At 36.4% G+C, this 20,627-nt stretch overlaps 3 protein-coding genes and 1 long non-coding RNA gene across 4 annotated transcripts; 2 read left to right on the top strand and 2 right to left on the bottom strand.

Moving 5' to 3' along the window:
- Window positions 1–4,265: 4,265 nt before the first annotated feature.
- Window positions 4,266–8,638, bottom strand: LOC110729099 (probable small nuclear ribonucleoprotein F). Its single transcript, XM_021908803.1, has 6 exons — window positions 8,480–8,638; window positions 8,225–8,287; window positions 6,429–6,516; window positions 6,129–6,166; window positions 5,925–5,989; window positions 4,266–4,593 (listed from the first exon to the last, which is right to left on the bottom strand). The coding sequence occupies exons 2-6, from the start codon at window positions 8,228–8,230 to the stop codon at window positions 4,524–4,526; spliced, it is 267 nt and encodes an 88-aa protein (XP_021764495.1). The 5' UTR covers window positions 8,231–8,287; window positions 8,480–8,638; the 3' UTR covers window positions 4,266–4,523.
- Window positions 8,639–10,814: 2,176 nt separating this feature from the next.
- Window positions 10,815–14,725, top strand: LOC110729096 (tudor domain-containing protein 3). The gene is made up of 6 exons (XM_021908801.1): window positions 10,815–11,431; window positions 11,747–11,914; window positions 12,762–12,996; window positions 13,367–13,555; window positions 13,773–14,038; window positions 14,331–14,725. Exons 1-6 carry the CDS (start codon window positions 11,156–11,158, stop codon window positions 14,508–14,510), a joined length of 1,314 nt encoding a protein of 437 aa, XP_021764493.1. The 5' UTR covers window positions 10,815–11,155; the 3' UTR covers window positions 14,511–14,725.
- Window positions 14,726–14,819: 94 nt separating this feature from the next.
- On the top strand, window positions 14,820–19,173 carry LOC110729097 (protein PGR-like). Its single transcript, XM_021908802.1, has 5 exons — window positions 14,820–15,555; window positions 15,686–15,799; window positions 16,821–17,043; window positions 17,469–17,717; window positions 18,663–19,173. The coding sequence occupies exons 1-5, from the start codon at window positions 15,389–15,391 to the stop codon at window positions 18,792–18,794; spliced, it is 885 nt and encodes a 294-aa protein (XP_021764494.1). The 5' UTR covers window positions 14,820–15,388; the 3' UTR covers window positions 18,795–19,173.
- Window positions 19,162–19,924, bottom strand: LOC110729098. Its single transcript, XR_002512813.1, has 2 exons — window positions 19,747–19,924; window positions 19,162–19,502 (listed from the first exon to the last, which is right to left on the bottom strand). It is a non-coding gene; the product is annotated as an uncharacterized LOC110729098 (long non-coding RNA).
- Between the last annotated feature and the right edge of the window lie 703 nt (window positions 19,925–20,627).

Genomic DNA, 20,627 nt, shown 5'->3' with positions numbered 1-20,627 from the left:
CCGTCGGCACATGGGCTTCCAGTATCCACTGCACGAATGGGGAACTGGAGGGCAGCATCACGACCTTTCCCTTATTCCCAGCCGAAAGGACCGCGCTCCGCCCTCTCAGAGAGGTAGAAGTGGTTTTCGTCCCTGGCTGGGAGGTCTGGGCCTCGGCTGCAGGGTAGGAGAGGCGGCTGTGCACGCTCCGTTCCCTGTCGCCAAGACGGTCATGAACGCTTCGGCGGGCAGTTTCTGGCCGAGAGGCAGAACTGCTGCTTTTGTGGGCTCTACTCGTGGTGAGCTGAGTGGAAGGTTCCCTGAAGAAGTGAGAGTTCCTGTTTCTCTCCCTCTCGGTTCTCCATGTGTCTTCCTCCCATTCGCCGAGCTCCTTAAAAGATGAGGGTTTCCCCCCATCCTGGCCGAGGTTCCTCCGCTGATTCCTGGTTTGCGGAGGGGTTCGGTCGCGCGGAGGCGGCATATTTTGGGCCTTCATGGCTTCCATGAGGACCGCTAAGGCTCTCACTACCTCCTCCGAGTTGGGCCCCGTCAGGGGTGTCCTCGGCTGAGAGCGAGAGTGGGTGTGAATGCTCCGGGATTGACTCCGAGCATGGGATTGGGTCCTCTGAGTGGACCTGCTATCCTCATTCGACCGAGGTGGACTCGGCGGATGGTTGGACTGAATTAAAGGAGATTCGGATCTCTCCCTAGGCTCTCCATGAGAGTCGGGTCCCGCGGAAAGGCTCCGATCCCGAGGAGGAGATGGACTAGGAGTAGGGCGTTCTAAGGGACCCCCTCCTAGTGATTTTCGGCGTTTTCTCGGAGGAGAAGCACCGTTGCTCTTGTTCTTGCGATTCTTAGCCATTGGAACTAAGATTGAGGTAAAACTAATGAAATTGGCTTAAATTTTTTTTGAAAGTCTTCCCCACAGACGGCGCCAAATTGTTTCGGGCGGAAACAATAGGACCTTGCTGAAGGTCCAGAGAAGTGGTGAAGACTAGGCTCGGTCCAAGTGATGTTAGGCCGAGGATTTCCTGCACAGCAGACACACGTAAACTAGCCTCGGGGGTGTTGCCGAGGAAGGCCCCTCCGATGCTAAAAGTCAGTACAATGTGTAGAGAGAGAAAGCTATGCAAGAGAATTAATTGCTTGAGGCTTTGTGTGAATGAATGTACAAATGTGATATTAATGGCTTTTATACCTTTGCGTATATGGGAGAAGTGGGCCTTGGCCCAATTGACTTGCTTTGTGGACTGATCTTGACTTTAGCACAATTGGAGAGTTGAACCTTGATCTTGGGCTTTTAATTGGATCATTTAATGACTAGGCCCAATTGGACTAAATTGGACCCAAACAATAAGTATTTGATGCTACGAAATATAGTGATATTAATTTCATAGTCTCATTATTACATATTTACATGACCACCAAAACATGCTCAATTTCAGTTCTCGGCTGGCCGGTTGAATGCCCTACCCCTTTTATTGCTTTGCAATAGGCCCAGGCGCGGCAGGGTTGTAGTAGTCGTACGTTACTCCCTCCATCCTATATTATTATACTCGCATTATTTTAACTTTTTGCATGCACCTATTTACACATTTATCCTAGTAGGAATGGAGTTTGGTTAATGAGCCCTTCATCCCGACTTTAATTTAGGCCAAGGACGACATGACATGCTAAATCTCCATTAGTATAAACCAAATTGATTATGGCCGCATGTTTATTACTCGTACATCTTCCATTTTCTTCACCCAATTTAATTTGTGGGTGGACGCCTAGTTATTAATAGTTTCAACTCACATGCATATTATTTACTATATTTCAACATAGACATCCAAACTACAACATCCGTAGATACTGTTGAATGTTGATAGATAATAATGGGAGGAAAACGACTTATTGCAATAGTATTCTTGACCTATATATATACACTGTATATCATAAATTTAATGCATAACATGATGTTAATATATAATATTACTATGTACACCACTGCAAATTTTAGTCTAAATATGCATGTGATGTATTTGAAATATGAATCCTTACTAAAGTTTCCAGCTTGCATGATATGGAGTTAAGATCCAGCAGCTCAACTCTAATTATCATTATCCCTAATTACACCACGCGTTATGACGTGTTAGACTAGTTAAGAAAAAAAAAATAACATTAGCTAATAATGTTAACATCAAATTCAATAATAAAAATTGACATTTGATTTACATGAATGTTTATTTTAATGTTGTTATCGAATTCATCTCAATGTATTTTTTTAAATATTATACGTATGTTAAAATTGTGCTAAATTAAGTGGAGTAACTAACAAAATAGAGAGAGTATTTAGTATTATATTAGTATACTGTATGAAGTACTCTGTATGAAAGAAGCTAAGAGGAGACAAAAAGAAATAATTGTGTGTTCAGTCTAAGCTAGTCTTCTGCCCATATATATGGGCACGAAGATCCTTGAATGAGTCCACACCAATGTATAATTGCATAGAAATGTCATATTACCCATATACTTGTATGCCATATTTATATGGGGCACATGGTACGTTTCCCCGCCCCCAAAGTCGATCTTGATATACTCTGTATTTAGGGCCTGTTCTCTTACGTTGAAATTCAGTTCAGTTCAATTCAATTCAGTTCAGCTCAGTTCAGTTCAATTCAGCTCCTAATTTCCTTCTCTTATAAAATATTCATTTCAGTTCAGTTCAGTGCAGCTCTGTTCAGTTCAGCTCAACTCAGTTCAGTCAATGAGAACAGACCCTTATTTTATTACGTAGTAAGTTATTTAATTGACATTAACATGTATGGAAGTGAAACTTCTTAAGAATTATACAGCATGTATGTGAGTTGGCCAAATTAAAATTTTCTTGATATGGTGTCCATGCCTCAATATATACGCCATGAGATCAGGGCCGCAGGGGTGAGAATCGATCTCAAGATCTCCAATAGAAGCTTCACTTTATTTCTATTATTTTTTGAAGTATAATGTTCAATGCAAAAAATTGATACGGGTACTAAAAATAAAATTCTTAATCGTATACCAAAGCAATATTATTGGTCAACATTGAAGATAATTGGAACAATTGGTAATCAAAAAATTCATTGATCAGCGAGAAATTTTGGTGACATATTGACATAATTGAATGTTCATTAATATTGGATTGCTTTACAGCTGACAATTTAGGTGAGACTATAAATAACGATCTATCGCAAGGTGCCCAACATTATCAGCTATCATATTGCATGGTTAATATAAATTGGTACGTAATTTTCGTTTTAATGTGCATATATACAGAATTACAAACTTACTAAATTCGTATCCTTGCTATCTTTGTACACTACTGAAAATAGTCATGATTAATACAAACTTACCAGTATTATAGCGTTAGTTTTTTTTTATAATTTTATTAGAATTGAGATGTGAAAGAAAACATTGAATTATGGGAAATATTCTTATCAAATTTTTGTAGAGGATGATGTATAAGATAAATTTTTTTGATGGGCAAAAAGAGTTAGAATACAAACAACTTGAAATTACTTGTGTAAGTTAATCTTTGATAACATATTGTATAATGTTATAGAATTCTAACTTTCATAAATATATTTAATGTTTTATCAGTACTCGTAATGTACTTCATACTACGTAGCATCACTTCAAGTAGCTTCACTATGTTGTCATATCTTCCAGTTAGTATAATTCAATTGAGTAAGCATGGGCATTTGTCCATTCGTGCACCGATCCTTCAGAAGATTAGAAGGCCAGGGTAGCACACTTTTGCCAATTATGATCTGGGAGAAGCAAATCTAAGACTGTCTCCGGCCAACTTTAGAGGTACTAACCAAAGTGTGTATAAAATCGCAACCCAAGACGTTGTAAATTCATTGACAAGTGATCTCCATAATCCTAATCATATTACTTCCAATAACTTCCAATGGCCAATAATGAGATTAACTTCAGAGACAAGAAAGCTCTACAAAAATGTTGTGTACTGATGTTCACAGTAGTCAGGGTAGCAGCAATGGTAGTAGTTGCGCCTAGGCGTGTACTGGCATAGGGAAAGGTGAGGGAGGATGGGGCTGGGGAGGTGGTGAGTCATGATAGTTATGAAACAAGATGATGGTGAAATTTGTTCTGTGCCCCCTCTAGCGTCTTTTTGCACTGCAACATGCCACTTGATTTATCTAAGGAGGTATGCCTGAAACACCCTGTCCAATAGCAGATTTGCAGGCTGTACTCTCTTGTTGGAAATAAATGTTCAACAGACAACATGCTCCCAGAAAAACTTAAACTGAAATGGTAAATGAACAACTTCTAGACAATAAACATAACATCCCAAAAGCAAAATTTTAACCTCATCATAATACAAAAATTTTGTTGTGGATATCAAGTGATTCTTTTACATAAGGTGTGTCAAATCAGTCTCACTCAGTAGTTTCTACACCCTATATATCTGTCTTCCATGAGCTGGTATGTCAGCAGTAATTCTCCATATGACAATGGCAAACTTGTATCATGGGATTGGGATATATAAGTCTGTTTCAGTCTCGGTCAGCATCCTCTATCTCCTCATCCTCAGGAACACCGCGAAGGTACAGGACATTGTTGCACCTATGGGAAAAATAACCCGCCCCAAAAAGGGTAGTGTTAGATTTGAGTTTGGGTAAGATATGAAATCCAAACAAAGACTCAGAAATAAGTTCACTTGAAAGATTTGATCACCATTCACCAAGTATTAACAGCTGTGGTAGTTTGGGACTTTATTCGTCTGCCTAAATTCTCAGCGGGGTTGGGCCTGTTGGGGACTGCCAGGCTTGGAATAAAGCAGCAATTGCCAAGTATGTCTGGTAAGTCACTTAGCTGATGTTTTCTGAGGGGAAATGGACATGTTTCTTTGAAGTCATTAGTTGGTGGGAAAATAGATCCACAGTTAATGACAGTTGGACTGGGAAGAAAATTTGCTGTATGAAAGAGAGTTTCAAAAGAGCCTACGCTAGGTTTCAAAAAAAAAAAAAAAAAAAAAAAAAAAAAAAAAAGAGCCTATGCTAACAACGTTTGGACTGAATAACTCAAAGCATGTCTATTCTATTGCTTTTGGGAATTTCATCTGACTGTTTGTTAAGATTGGTAGACTAATAACAAAGGATGGACTACACAGAATTGGAGTTTGTCCTGATAACCTCTGTTAACGTGCTAAAGATCCAAGGTTCTTGAACTTATCTATAATTGGATTCAAGTTCCATACAAAAATGGAGTTACGTTGGATTCTCTGTAGAGGGAAACTTATAAAAGCTCAAGGCAGAAGAAAATCAAGTGTATGGATGAAAGATATGGTTAGTTTGGTCTACAATCTTTGGCATGCTAAAGATACATCTCTGTGGAAGCAAAAGGTTTATTGTGCTGATTTGATCTGTGATAATATTGTCTCAAGTGATTACAAAACTTGATAGTTTAGAAACTAATTAATGCTTAATGGTGTAATGCTGAAAAGGAGTGGTTAGATGCTCTAAGATAGGTAGATGAGCACCCCTTGACCCGTTCCTCCTCAAGGGTATGCCCTTCACTACTTGCACATAATTTTGATTTTATAAAATTGCATGCTTGCTTTAATATATATGAAACATATAACAAGTCCTTAACCCCTCCCCCCACCCCCCCCCCCCCCCTTGCCCCCCTCAATAATCAAATACTCATCCCAATACATGATAGAAAGTCACCCTCATGACTGTCAACAAAAATTATATAACAAGTCACCCCAAGACCAGCTGGTTGCACCAATAAAAATAGGTGCAATCAGTCGCACAAAAATTTGTGAGCATTCTAAGAAACAAAGTTGGTGGGCCAAGCACAAGTTCAGAGGTGCAATACTCTAGACCTTCATTGAGAAATATAACATTTTTTATACGAAGTATATGTAAAAATGAAAAGAGAACTTTCATTACCTGATGAGGATCTCTCCAAGATCTCCAGTCTTCTGGCCTTCAATATACTCTTCTGTGTTTGCCAGCTGCAGGCAAGTCATTAATATTGGAACAATCAGGCAAGCAACTATGAAATACAACAATAGAACAGAAAGAAAAGCATCCACTAATTCAGAAGAAATGTCATTGAAATGCAATCAAACAAAAATGCCTTCTAGTAATTACCTGTAGATTCATGTAGCCATCAACTGACACAAGATAACCTGCAGAGGTCATAAGAAAAGCACTGTCACATTCATTTCCTCATGGCCAATTAAAATACCTATTACACCCAAATAATTATGAAAAAGAATGGCAATCCCTTCTTTCCTTTTCTTTTTTTCTGAAAACCTATTCATAGTCATTGGACTTGCCAGCAAAAATGAAAATAAAGGTAAGCTCAAGAAAATAGTCGTGAAACTAAAGAGAAATAAGGGCAGAAATTCATGACATGAAAATTAGATCTCCTGATCACAAGAGAATTACCTTTGTACTCCATTCCCCACTTCAGCTTCACAATGACAGGTTTTCCAGTTAGATTGTTCAAGAATGGTTTAGGATTTACTGGAACAGTCTGCAATAGTAAGCACGAATATTAAAGAAATAGTTCAGAAAGTCATGGTAATCAGAAGATGAAACGTTCAACAATTTGGTGGAAAATCTAACACTCTAGCTGCTAAAACAAAATCATTAACTCCCAATACAACTCATTACCCTCTTTCCCCATTAGTGAGCTGAACAAAAAGTCTGAACTGCATTTTCAGATCATTAGGTTCCAGACAATCAATGCTACAAAATTCCTCATATATGTGGTAAATCATTTTTCATGCTGGTAATTAGATAACAAGATAGGCAAAATAATGCTTCAGATACTATATTGTTTGGATAAGTAATTGAACCACTTTCGGAAATTTCAGAATCCGGTGCTAAATACCCTTGAGATTGAAAGGAATGCATCTTGATGTCGTATAATGTTGTTTGGAACCATATATACCACTAGTTGGTCATAAAAAGTCCCATGGTGACCTTAAATTAATGAAGGGAAGCACAAATTGTAAATGACTAAATTAACAATTTAAAGGCAAATAAGAAGGATCCAACAACCCAAATGGACCCCTTGGTGTTTTGGAATCGATGGAAAGCACCCCGACCTCTTTCCTTTACCAACCCGAAAAAAGGTGAAAAATATCCAAGATTGAAGGCTTATAATCCATGCTTTCGAGCCAATTTCAAAAAAAAAAAAAAAAAAAAGAAAGAAAATCCAAGATTGAAGTGAATGTGCGGGGTGTCTCCCTTGCTCATTTAAGTTGGTTTGGAACCATAAAAAAGCCTACCAATAGGTTTATAAAGTTATGAGGTTCAACTATGTAGCTATTTCAGAATATATTGGTAGTGAAAAACTGCAATAGATGATTGTTTATATCACCAACTTGGCATCACAGGGTGTCGTGAATCCTTTGTCTTCATTAGTGTTGTTGAATATTCACAAATTCATTACTTACCAACATCAATCATGAAAAATGATTTACCACATATTTGTGGAACCTTTTGATTTATCAAATATATGAACAACTTTATACCACTGATTGTATGGAACATAATGGGCCGACGCTAAATAAATGGCAATAAAAAGCCAAAATGAATATTCAGATACTTTCTTTTTCAGATAAGTTATGCTACAATATTACTCCATATTAGGAGGATGCTCAAGGATAGATGGACAAATCTACAAGGACTTGCCGAGTCAGAAAAAATCATAAACATCTCAAAATCTTATATGCATTTCACCCTTCCACTCTCATTCGGTCATACCATCCAAAAAGGGGCTGAAGAACAACTTAATGTATCATTCAACTCATTAAGTTAAAGAAGACAAAGTTAAGCACACATTACCTAACTTGGTTTGTTATTCTATAAGGAAAATATTACATCGTAAACAAATTATGTAACCCAAATATGTTAAGAGTAATAATCACAATGACCAAGCAGCCAGCATAATATTAAGCACTGTAATAAAATTGCCACTAGAATAGGTTTTTTTTTATCAATTCATCCCGACATGGCACACTATGAGCAAAAGCATTGCGAAAACGGTTTCGGCTCATGATTCTCAACAGGGACATAGAAACACTAATCAAATTTTGTCCATTAATTTTGATCAATCAATCATGAATACAACTAAAGCAAATAGACTCTCATATTTACTACAACAAGCAGGCATTAAAGAAGACGTATTCATATGAATTACAGAAATAATTTGACAAAATAAAGTAAGTTCTTACCGCCATTTTAGCTTCACAGTCAAGAGTGTCCTACAATTCTGGGAATAAGGGTTAAACCAAAGCCTGCAACACATTAGCAATCAAAGTTGAGTCAATTATCAAAGTAAGCTCGAAAAAATTGTTAAATTCTTCGAGTAATTACAACCAATAGTTCAATAATCCTCCTCAGAAGAACCCTAAATTGAGTATATTGACAATTAAATTAACGATGAACACTAGATTGTAAAATTCATATTCGATGATTTATCATGATACCTCAGAAGCTGCTTTAATGGAGGAGAGAAAGCTCACGAGCCGCTACTATGGAGAGTACGGTCTAGTTGAGTCAAGACTCAAGAGAGGTAAAGGGTGCAGCGAGGTAGCGCAAACATGAAATAGGTCTAGTATTGTAAATTGGAGAAATATACTATTCCGTGTCATATTAATTGAAATTTTAGAATACTCGGGCGGCTCAAGTTGGTTTTGAATTGGGGTGAGGTTGAAAAAATTGGCCCATTCTTTGGGCAGGGCGGGTCAAGATTTGGATCGAAAATTATGTTCTAAATTAATCGAGCCATGTGAGCTTTTCAAGTCGGGGCCAAAAAATAACTAAAATTACATAAAATCCCATTCCCAAACTCGCCGGCCAGAAAAATATGCCCAGGGTTGGTCAAGTTGGGTTCGCTTAGATCAGGTGTAGTATTATTCGTGATATATATAAAATATACCAAAATTGCAACTATTATGAAACAAAGATGAATGATTGAATGATCAACCTTCAAATTCGAAGACTGTAAAAATAAAATCCAAGACTCAAAATTGAATTGATTGTATAATTTGTATTGGAACATTGGACTAATAACTTTGGTTCAAAACTCGTAAAGGATCCATTTAGACAAATTTTATACAAACTTATTTTTGTAAAACATCTTAAGAAAAGTTTGGTTTAAGTAGCTTATATATAAAATTGTTTAGAACGAATAAACTTATACATAGCGTTTGTTTAAGAAACTTTTAGTTTCCATATTCATAAATCATACCTTAACGCCATCTGGGTTTAGAAAGAAAGGAAATAGCAAAATTTTAATTTCCATCCTTCATTGTTGTGTCTTAAGATGACGTTGGCTTGGCTCGTGTTGCCTCTCCCATAGCCTTAATTAATAATTATGCAAGCTAAGACACTATCTTCAATCTGCAAAATAATTGTGATATGCTAGAGAATTTAGCAAAGTCTGTACGCTATTAGGGACACATAAAGTGCATTGTTGAGTCTCGATCGACTATACTATTAGGTACACATAATTCAAAATTCAACAAATAATACATACCAACTTAACATAGTCTTTATGTTATCAAATACATATTAATTACACTGTTGACGAGATTTGATTGCAATTCTAAATTCTACTACTCCGTATTTCCAACTTTAATCAGCTAAGTTAGCTAATATCCCACAATTTACAAATTATTACTCAATACAAAGTATAACTTTTTTTTTGGTTGCAAATGAACTCGTCGAGGAGGAAATACATGTTCATCAGTCCAATTTACCAAACAGGGGGTGTATAAGATATTTCACTTATTTACTTGGGAGCAAGTTTGTACTTTCTTCCTCCCTTCTTCCTCCTCCAATAAAGCTCACTGCACCTTCTTCCTCCTCCATCAGTCCATCACAACAATGCCATCAACACCTAAGGTGATTAAAATTGCTTCCACCTTTTTGATATGACCCTAATTTTACACCTTTTTGCTATTAGGGTTTCTTTTTGTTATCGCTTGGAGTGGTCGGGGAAGGAGGAAGGAGGAAAAAGGGAAGAAGAAGAGGGACGCGATGATCGATGATAACCGATGACCGGCGAGATGACAGAGGAATGACGGAAATGGTGGTGGTTCGTCGCTGAGAATTGTGATGCTAAATCTAGGTTTTTTTTAAAAAAAAAATTTATATTATATTGCAAAGGTGTATTGGAATAAAGAAAGGGAATTCAAGATGTTACTTCCCATTCCTAATTTCAATTGAATAATTCTCACATAACACCTCATTTAAGTAGAAGTTTAAGGTGATAAATCACCAACGTTATACTCTTGCGTAACTCTTATAAGTTATAACCCTCCCCTTTTATGAGAATGTTAAAGGTGATTAATTACCACCATCAATTTGATTATTCATCTCTCTTGACGTTTGATGGGATTCTTCTTCTATATTTTTCTATAAATAGAAGAAGTCTTTATTATGTTACAATGTTACATACACTTAAGAAATACATATCAAGCACAAGCTAAACACATACTCTATATTGGGCATAAGTTACTTGGCTCCAACCTTCCACCCAAAAGTGCCTTTGAGTGGAAGTGGCATGTTAACCTTAGGGAACGTGCCGACGAATACAATTGAGCACTCCGGTTGTGTCGGAATTTCGTTTTCAACTCAGTGAATTTGCTTCACGACACACGTACTCTTCCTACTTTTGTGAGATCAATTTTTCGGTCTTGCTTAATATTTTTATACTATTTGTAATAGACTACTCCTTTATTTACAACAAGGTGGTCCACAAAAGAAGCTGATTTACAATATTTGCCAATCAGTCTGATCGACTGGGGTGGTCTACTCATTAGGTGAACTTATTGTTAGTTAATTAAAGTATAAGATAATGCTCCTTAACATAATTCATATACATATTGGGTGTTCTCATTAATTTTTTTTACACTCCATTGTATATTTGTATATTTATTTTTTGAAATTTTTTTCTACTCATATCAGATTGAAACTTCTCCCAGATCAGTCCGATCCGTGGGCTTCTTAACATGTCACAAATTCACAACAGTCCAATGCAACACCGCAAAAGAGTAAAGCCCAACCTTTCTTCAAAAACAACCTACCAAAAAACACACTAAAATTGAAATTTCCCGGTTTCTGAGTAAAAACTTCTAATTTCTGGAAATTCGATTTCAATGGCGTCGTCGTCTTCATCATCACCATCTTCGTCAACAGAAAACCTGCTGAAAACCCTAACTACTAGAGGTTGGTGTTTCAATGACCTCAACCTTGATCAAGTTCGAGCAATCATCACCGTTAATTCCGCCATCAACGGTGATTCCTTCTTCGTCAATTCCTTGGAATCCGAGCTCTGTAATGTTGATTTGCGTTCAATTGGTGGTAAATCATTGCCTGATTCTTCTCTCCTTCGCAAGTCGTCTCAGTTTATTCAACCTCCTAAAGTTCTTCAGGCAATTTTTCTCTCTCTCAATATCCTTAATTACCCCCAATTTCTAGGGTTTGTATTTAATGTTCGAAACAATTCAATTTAATCCTTTTGGGGAATTTGGATATTAATTAATTGTGTTAGTATCTTCAATTGTTTTTCAAGTATTTCTTCCCCAAGTTTCTAGGGTTCTTTCAAGTTTTAGTCTAACGTTAACCGTTTTCGTGGGTTATTATCTGCTTAAGCCTTGAAAAGTATCCCAAGCTGTTTTTTTTTTTTTCCTGAAGAATTTCTTTATAATTTGCTTTTGTTGATTGTGTTTAGGTTTTGGGTTTTGTAGATAGCTTCAGTGAAGGATATAAGTAGGAGCAGTGAGGTGCTTGGTTATAAGGGTTCGAGCGACCGGAGGCTTCTGAAGTTGATTTTGACTGATGGACAATCTGAAGTTACTGCTGTGGAGTATTCTCCTATACCGGCATTGTCCGAAAACACTGTCCCTGGAACCAAGGTTACTTTCTCCTATGATTAATCGATGCTAATGATTCGGTTTGCATTTGTTTTGGTTTAGTGATTGGCCTATGTTTGTGACATCTCTCAATTTGGAAGAATTTTTGAATGAGCAATAGTTCAGTCTTTAATATTCACTCTACATTGTTACTTCATAGAATATTTGTTGGTTTTGTAACATGTGTGGAGATTTGTATTGAATAATTATCTTGGCATAGGCGTAGCTGCTTGTGAAAACCCTCGATTGAAAGAAAAAGTTGATGGACTTATTGATCGGTGACAAATAGAAGGTGAAGAACAGTATAATTTGACGTTTGATTCAGTACATTGTTATCCAAAGTTATTGAAAATTGCCAGTAGTGGCTCCTTTAACTTTGTTAGAAATAGATAGTGCCTCTAGTTTTGATTATGTGTAATACATGGCTGTAAGCTTTGTATGTTGGAATGTTGCTTCATTGGAATTTCATGTTGCTAGAGAACAATAAAGGAGATAGTAGAATTAACATCAGCAATCATAGGATAGACATGCAGATATCCGTTCATCATCCTAAAAAAGAGATGAGCCTTAAGGAAGAAAAGGCATGTCTTGGTTTAGTTGGAATTCAAAGACTTTAAGTGTTATCATATGGAATGATGTGTAAAGAAGAAAATGATCAATTTATTGAATGTGATTAGATGCTGTCATCCAAGAAATGACATTGAAAACAACTAAACTGTGCTCTTCATTTGTGTGGCTGTTTTTGGTAATGGGCTTTGGTGTGGCGCATTGTTTGGTGCTTATGGGGCTTATCTAAATTTTGTTTATCATTGGTTAACGTTAATGAACGCAAGTTGTTGCTTATTGTCAGGTCCGTTTAGAAAAGAAAGTGGTGGTACACTATGGTATCGTGTGCCTTACTCCGGATGTAATTACTGTACTAGGAGGAGTTGTGGAATCATTGTATGAAGAGTGGCAGATGAACCTGAAGTATTCAGGTTTTGCCCGCTCCTCTCTGAGGCTAGGCCGAGAAGGTGATGCTGGTGGCCCCCCACCGTTTGAGAAATTGAAGATTGGAGGGCCTAACCTTGGTTTTTCTCGTACCGGTATACTTCTCATCTTGCTATTTTGTTAATTGAGAATAGGAAGATATTGTTGAGGTGCTTGCAATCTGCATGACGTTTGTCAAGCAGTAATTATAAATACATAAAACAGAGAAGGTCTTGATGCTGCTGACTGCCAGCATGGTTAGGGCTTGGGTTCTGAGTTTAGGACTAAATTCTATCAAGTAAAACAGAGCCTGTGTTGTGGAATACATTTGACTTTTTACATGGATCAATTATTGCTGTAAGCTTCTTATCCAATAAAATAAATAAAAGAAAAAGTATTGTTGCAAGGAACAACTCTTTATGTGATTTCTCCTTCTGTGAAAAATATATTCCTTTTGTGTTTAATATACATATTGCATTGGCACAGCGGCATCAGCTTCCAGGAATACCAGAGCTACTGTTGCCAAATCTTCCAGAGAAACTGATGTCCGGCAGGTGGAACAAAAGCAACCCCCTAATGCTATAGCTGATGATGCAGATGCTAATCTGAAAACTGGTTCAATTTCCCAGAGAGCTGAAGAAAAGCCAACGAGCTCTGATACTAGACCAAAAGAAGGTCCAGCTTCTTTTGATCTTACTTCGTATTAATTCATTCTGTGCATGTTCATAAAACCACATGTTTATAATTTCACATCTCAATTTTTTTCTTTCCTTTTTCTCATGCTCTACATATTACTTTAAGTTCACTGAGAATAGGTTGGTTACTATGATGATATTGGCTTTATTATATCAATAAAACTGGCTGAGTGAGTTGGTATTTTCTTGCTTGCCAGTGACTGAGTACATCCCTATTCAGAATCAAGCAGCTGCACAAAAACTCCTGCAAAAAATGAATAATCCAAACCATGGCAATGAAAGACATAGAGGTTCAAGGTACAAGGGAAGGGGGTATGAAGAAGAGAAACAGGTTTTCACTCTAGAAGAGTGGGAAAGGAGAAAAGCCGAGGGAAATCCAGCAGCTAGGAAAGAACCACTTGATCTCAGTCATGACGAGGCTCTTGCTCGACAACTTCAAAACCAGTTTAATTTGGAAGAACAGGTGAGTACCCATTACTCTTTTCAAATAATTCAAAAAAAAAAAAAAAAATGCTCAAATGCATTTCTGGGTGACTTTAGAGGTCTTCAAGATAGTGAAAACTGTCTCTGATATATGCATCATTTGATCTATGATTTTATTTTCTTTTCTCTCATCCTTTTCTTCCTTGTCTGAGTTCAATTTGTCAAACCCTATAAGATAGTCAAAATTTGAAGTTATACTGTCCAGTATTTCTGAAACATGAAGTTTTAGGGCTTTTGTATTCAATCAGTAATGTTCCTTGTTTCCCCTTCAGGAGCAGCGGGGTCCTCAGAGAAGCAAGGCAGAAGATATAAGGTTGAGCATGTTCAGTTTTGAAAAAGACGAAAGTGGAGATCAAGGAATGTCTGGTTCAAGAGGGAGGGGAAGAGGGAGAGGAGGGGGCAGGGGTAGGGGTAGAGGAAGGGGCAGGGGTAGAGGGAGAGGGAGAGGTTGATGACGCTGTCTCTCTCTGATCTTTTTTTTTTTCTTCCTGTGTTAGTTTATACTCCGTACAGCAACTCTTAGTCGCTTACAAAGTCTGTTTTTGAGTTCTTTTCTGGTTTTCCCTTAAAAAGGTTGTAACTATCCTGGGGTGTAATCTACAGCCAATCACTATTAAACTATGTAACCCTTTTTATCAATAGATATACTCCGTATATTTTTTTAAAATCAAATGTCTTCGAATTTTTTAAAATACCTGTTGAATTTTGATAAAATGGTCATGTGAGGATGAAAAGGATCATTTTGAGCAGGGAATGATTGAATATTGCCTAATAATGGAGCTAAGAGTCAAACTAGACAACCTTAACTTTTGGAGAGCTATTACTTGAATAAAGTGGGAAGGAATTATGCCCAAATTTCTACAATAATGAAATACGGAGTATGAAAATATTCTTGAAATCCACCCGATTGCATTTGAAATTATTTTACCTCAATTGGAATTCATCTTATGATTTTGAGATTACAAACTTGTGTGGTTGTGCCTAATTTTGCCTTTCTTTACCATACCGGGCTTGTCCGGGGTTAAGCTAGATTGGGTCTATTCCGTGCCAGCTCGCACATGTTCAATCCAATACACGTGCTGACGTTGCCTAATTGGAGTGTGTTCATTCTTTTCAAGCTTGACTGCTTAAGAAATGAGAAAAATACGAGGGAAAAGTAAAACTAACATTTTCCAGTACGACGGCTTCGACCTCAACCACTCCTCTACACATTTCACAATGTACTAATCTTTCAACTATATAACCTGTAACTAACTTCATTTTCTCACAAATTTCCCCTAAAAAAAAATCAAAAAAATAGCAAGAACAACAACAGAGAAAAATCAATTCAATGTTCGAATCATCCTTAAAAATGGAGAGAGCTTTGATTCAACCTCTAGTCGCAGCATTAGTGGCGGCAATTATCGCAATTCGATCTTACAGGAAGAAGTCTCTCGATCTTTCTGGAGCTTTCTGCGGATTCTTCGTCGTCTTCATTCATCTCGCTACTAATTACAGGTTCAATCTCACTTTCCAAACTTCTCAATTAATTTTTTCTGGAAATTTGTGTTTGATTGACTTCGATTTTGTTAATATTAGTTGATTTGATAAAGATTTGTGATTAGTTTTGGTTAATTTGATTTTATAGGGCTGGAGTTTTGTTGTTAGTGTTTTTCTTTACTTCATCTAAGTTGACCAAAGTAGGAGCTGAGAAGAAACGTAAATCTGAAGCTGATTACAAGGAAGGCGGTCAAAGGAACTGGTATTACATTTTGATTCTTCTCTAATTTTAATTGCTTGTTAGTACTGTTTATGATTTTGCATGTATTATTATGCTGTTTGTTATGATTTATCTTTGACCGTTTTGCGATTCTAGATTACTGAAATTATTTGACGACTGAAATTTATGGTTCGTGAAATCAGTTTTTCAATGAAATGTAAAGAAATGAAGAGTTAAACTCGGCTAATTTACGGAGGAGTACTAGTCTTGTGACCGTGCAAAACGCGGTTGTATCAATAGAAGGAATGGTGAAAGGTGGTAGATATGAGAGAGGAAGGAGAAAGGTGACGAAGTAGGAAAGAGAAAATCGATTGAACAACTTATTAATGATCTTCATCACTACAAAAAATAAGAGAGTTTAGTAGATTCATGTAAGTTTGGGTTTGTAGTATATTCAGGCATAGGAGCAGAACTTTATTTGAAGTGCTTGATATCGAGGTCTAAACAAATGTAACTTGAATTTATTGGAGTAGGGATGCTGTAGTATATTTGGTAGCAATTGAATTTTTTATGGTTTATAATCATTATCAAGAATCTGGCCTTAGATCTTCGGTGTGAGTAATTGATCCTTGTATTCTTTGTTTTGACCTAGTGTCTTTCTAATCCACTGGGCTCTAAAGAATACTAAGCCGTCGGACTTTTCAGGCTTGATCTTGTTTTGACATTGGTATCAAAAACTTGTTTCTCATATTAACTTTGGATTGATTTTTCTGGGAATATGAATTACTTTGAGGCGTAATAGAGTGCTTCATCTTGGATAGGAAAGTTTGAGAAATGTTATTGGACTACTCCCAAAGTTTTGTGGTTATGATAGGATTCTAGCTGGATACCTTAATTTGAACACAGAATTTTCTCCTAGGTTAAAATGTATAGGTTTGTGAATTGTAAATAAGCAAGCAATGAGTATTTATCATAAGTTTTGAAAGCTTGATCACTTCGTTGTTTTGGTGAATTTTTTTTTTTTTAAACTTCGTACTGCACCTTATGCATTGCCAATTTGCAGGATACAGGTGCTTTTTAACAGTGCCATTTCTACTGCTTTGGTTGTGACGATCTGGAAGTTGGTAGGATTGGAAGACAAGTGTTTGGATACTAGAGAATCTACTCTAATCACAGCACTATTGGGTGGCATAATTGGTCACTACTGTTGTTGCAATGGAGATACCTGGTCTTCAGAAATCGGTGTACTTAGTAATGCACAGCCTCGATTAATCACAACCTTAAAGGTGACAATTATGCTACTTGGATTTACATAGATACTCATGGTTTTACAAATTTAAGCATATTAATAGTCTAACATGAATTGTCGAGTGTCAGTGTCAGTGTGACATAGGGTGATGAATTGATGATGCCAATTTTTTTTTTTTTTTCCCTGCAGATACTCTTTAGAATCAATGCATTTCTGATACTTTTTTTTAGTTGATTCTATTATATCGTTATATATTGGAGGTTTGAAGATACATTAGAAATGTAGACAAATGATTTAAGCATGCCGGGGGTGCTGCAGCACGCATGTTGCGTTACATGATAACATCTATGCCTGGGCTACATTTTAGCATTAGTTGTGGTGGTGTTGATCAATGAAAGTTGATTATAATGTACTTGAGAATAGATTGCTTATTCTGATTTTTTGTTTTCCCATGCCTATCAGGTAATTCGCAAGGGTACAAATGGTGGTGTTACAAGAACAGGGCTCCTGGCAGCTGCAGCTGGAGGCGCTGTGATTGGACTTTCTTTCACTGTGTTCGGATATTTTACTATCAACTGTCCTTCTGATGTGGCTTTGAAACAACTTCTGGTTATACCCCTTGCAACACTTGCTGGACTGTTTGGAAGTTTGTTAGACTCTTTATTGGGTGCTACACTGCAATTCAGCGGATTTTGTACTGTTCGTAATAAGGTAAATTTTGAAATAATTTCTGACAGTCCAGGAGTCTGATTGTGCTGATTATTCCAGATTTAAACATACATATTCATATAAATTGAGGAAATGACCTGTGTTAAACGTACAACATTTCAAGTCATCTTAGATTCTCTTCATATATTCATTGAGAGCCTATGTATGCATACACAAACATTGTCTTTTGCTTTCGTAGTACATGTTTTAATCAACATATGCTTGAAGATTTTTCTACAATTGCTGTCTCTTATTGCTTTTAATGTATTCTATCACTTTTGTTCTTCATAGAGTTCATACATTTTGTTCCGCACATGTATCTAGATCTTTTCTGCACACTTCTGTCATACTTTTTTTTGTTGCTGCTTCTCGTTTTAACATCTTTGATTTTTCATAAAATTGACGAGCACCCTCCTAAGGTGACTGTGTGGCCTGTACATGTTGGACTGCCTTGCCTCAAAGGTTTCGATTCAGATATTTTTGCGGACTACAAAGAGTAACTGTGATGCTTATATGTATATGCATGTAGAATGAAAGTGCTCATGAAGTCTTAGAATTTCTGTTCTTCCTAAGCTTTCCAAATCTCAATGCTACTTTTTTTCTACGTACTGTCATTCTTGTGGAATAATTGGCCATGCTTCTTGTCATAGTTAATTTTGTAATTTTGTTGATAAGAGAGAATTAGTTAGGAATATACTCACATTTTAAACAGTATTGCGATCACATTTATACTCTACTACTGCTCTGCTGATCTACTATGTTAAAATTTATACACATCTGCTTCAGCTTGCAGTTTTATCAGTGGAAGTAGTTAGCTTTTAACATTCCTGTATGAAACTGGAATCACTCTCGCATTGTCACTATATTAAAATTTATCATTTTGCATTTGCCAGCTTGCTTGATGATACTACTGATAATTACTAATTAATTTAAAATTGTCATTTGAAGGTTGTTGGAAAACCTGGACCAACTGTCAAGCGCATATCAGGTGTTGATATCCTCGACAACAATGCTGTCAATCTTGTCTCAGTACTGCTCACCACCTTGCTGACTTCTGTTGCCTGTGTGTACATATTCTGAGACCGAAAAAATAGAGAAGGATGCTTTTTGAGTAATGTCAATTTCCAAGATTCAGCTATACTACCTTCAAATTTTGACAGCCTATTCTCCGCTATAAGATGCTGAGTTGCTCTGTACACCCCAACATGAATTCAATAACAAGCTTGATGATGATGAATTCATGAGGACTTCACTGGTTTTGTAGACCGAACATTGTAGTTCTTAGTCTTTTCATTTTTAAACCTTTTGAAATAAGTTCACATGTACATTTCTTTCGTTGGTCTTCTGTCCTTACTTTCTGGAAGACTGAAACGACTGAAGTTGTCTGTAAGAAATAGTTCATATGTAGAAAAATTTGTTGAAAACTGATGTTAGATATGGCAAAGAATTCAATCTTGAATCTCTGTTACTTTGTATAAAGTACATTACAAATTAAAAAACCCAATCAATTACAGCCGTACTAGTATTACATGAACTTCTTGCTGAAATAATACAGAACTTTATGAATTCAAAGCGACAGCTAGAAGCTAAACTCGACATAAATATGATGCAAACCCAGCTCAATCCAAATACAAGCTCATACACATAAAGCAGTACTGTACAATATAACGATAGTACAGATAGTTTCTTTCTGAAACTAAGGCTCGTGCTTAACAGCAACAGCAGAGGATATCAAAGCAGCATTCACAGGTTTCGTAACAGCAGAAGCAGCAGCATAACGCAAAACAACTGCATTCAGAACAGCAGAAAAAAGAGGCTTACTTAAACTGGATTTAGTGGTTAACATTGAAATATCTACATACACACCAATAATAATCTATTCAAAATTTTCAAGTGATTGAAGAATTAAACAAGTCCATTAAGTAAAATCTTGATTAAACTCCATATTATTTTTGTAAATAAGAAAAAATCTCGACGAAACAAGCAAAAGAAAAAGAATGATGATTAATATTGAAAGGGAAGGAAAACAAACGTTGCATAGATGCATCCTTTCTCTTCATGGCGTCGCTTAACATGATCTACGTATGTTATTTCTTGAGCTGGAGGTGGCTGATCTGAGTACATTTTTACTCTCTTTCTTTCTCTCTTCTCTTTGAAATTTAGTGATTGATTTATGTTTTCTGGTTATACTATGATTTTCTTTGTTTATGTAGATGAAGATTAGAGTGTTAGCTTCATATTTTGACAATTCTTGTTCTTGTCACACGTGATACCAGCCAATTAAATCATTCACATGTGCGAGATACGGATAACATACTTGTATTTTCTCATTAATCAATTCAATGCGATTGATTGCGAGGTAGTTGGTTGTAGTGGAAGAGAAATTTCTCCACAAATTATATTAAACCACACAATTATTTTATTGGACTAGAGTACTGTGCTGTAATTTACAAATATGGTTTTGGTTGTATCTTTATTGATTAATAAAGGGATAGTGACCTCTCTTCTCTTCTTTTCATCAAACCCGACTGTAAGGGGTTTCATCGGTTTTACCTTTTTCTACACTATGATTAATTGTCAATCTTGTATTACCTTCGTTAACTTTTAGTTACAACCTTGAGATATTATTTGTGAGATATAAAATATTCCAAAGTTGCAACTAAAAGTTAATAAAGGTAGTAGACTATTGTTTATTACAAGTACAAGTCAGTCTATAAAATTGCTATAAAGGCTATTATTGTGATTGTACAATTTACTTCCTTCGTTTTTTTTGTTCTACTCACTTGCATATTATGTGGTCTCCATCACACGTGTTTGATCAACTATATCATTAATTACGTAGTGTAAACCGTGAAGTATGAAAATTTGATTCTAATAAGATCCTCGGTGATAGTTTTAGTTTTGTATAAAAAG

Source organism: Chenopodium quinoa, unplaced genomic scaffold (genome assembly GCF_001683475.1).
Source record: "Chenopodium quinoa cultivar QQ74 unplaced genomic scaffold, ASM168347v1, whole genome shotgun sequence".
NCBI lineage: Eukaryota > Viridiplantae > Streptophyta > Magnoliopsida > Caryophyllales > Amaranthaceae > Chenopodium > Chenopodium quinoa.
The sequence above is the reverse complement of the archived record's forward strand: the minus strand, read 5'-3'. Positions and strand labels throughout refer to the sequence as shown.

What these genes read in the sequence shown, in the direction of transcription:
- LOC110729099 (XM_021908803.1), bottom strand. An exon ending in ATGGCTACATGAATCTACAG is followed by an intron (nt 5,990 to 6,128) that starts GTAATTACTAGA and finishes ACTTGCCTGCAG; the next exon opens with CTGGCAAACACAGAAGAGTA. An exon ending in CTTGGAGAGATCCTCATCAG is followed by an intron (nt 4,594 to 5,924) that starts GTAATGAAAGTT and finishes TTTTTCCCATAG; the next exon opens with GTGCAACAATGTCCTGTACC.
- LOC110729096 (XM_021908801.1), top strand. Translation starts at nt 11,156, where the DNA reads ATGGCGTCGTCGTCTTCATCATCACCATCTTCGTCAACAGAAAACCTG. An exon ending in ACACTGTCCCTGGAACCAAG is followed by an intron (nt 11,915 to 12,761) that starts GTTACTTTCTCC and finishes GCTTATTGTCAG; the next exon opens with GTCCGTTTAGAAAAGAAAGT. An exon ending in TGATACTAGACCAAAAGAAG is followed by an intron (nt 13,556 to 13,772) that starts GTCCAGCTTCTT and finishes CTTGCTTGCCAG; the next exon opens with TGACTGAGTACATCCCTATT.
- LOC110729097 (XM_021908802.1), top strand. Translation starts at nt 15,389, where the DNA reads ATGTTCGAATCATCCTTAAAAATGGAGAGAGCTTTGATTCAACCTCTA. An exon ending in GAAGGCGGTCAAAGGAACTG is followed by an intron (nt 15,800 to 16,820) that starts GTATTACATTTT and finishes GCCAATTTGCAG; the next exon opens with GATACAGGTGCTTTTTAACA. An exon ending in GATTAATCACAACCTTAAAG is followed by an intron (nt 17,044 to 17,468) that starts GTGACAATTATG and finishes CATGCCTATCAG; the next exon opens with GTAATTCGCAAGGGTACAAA.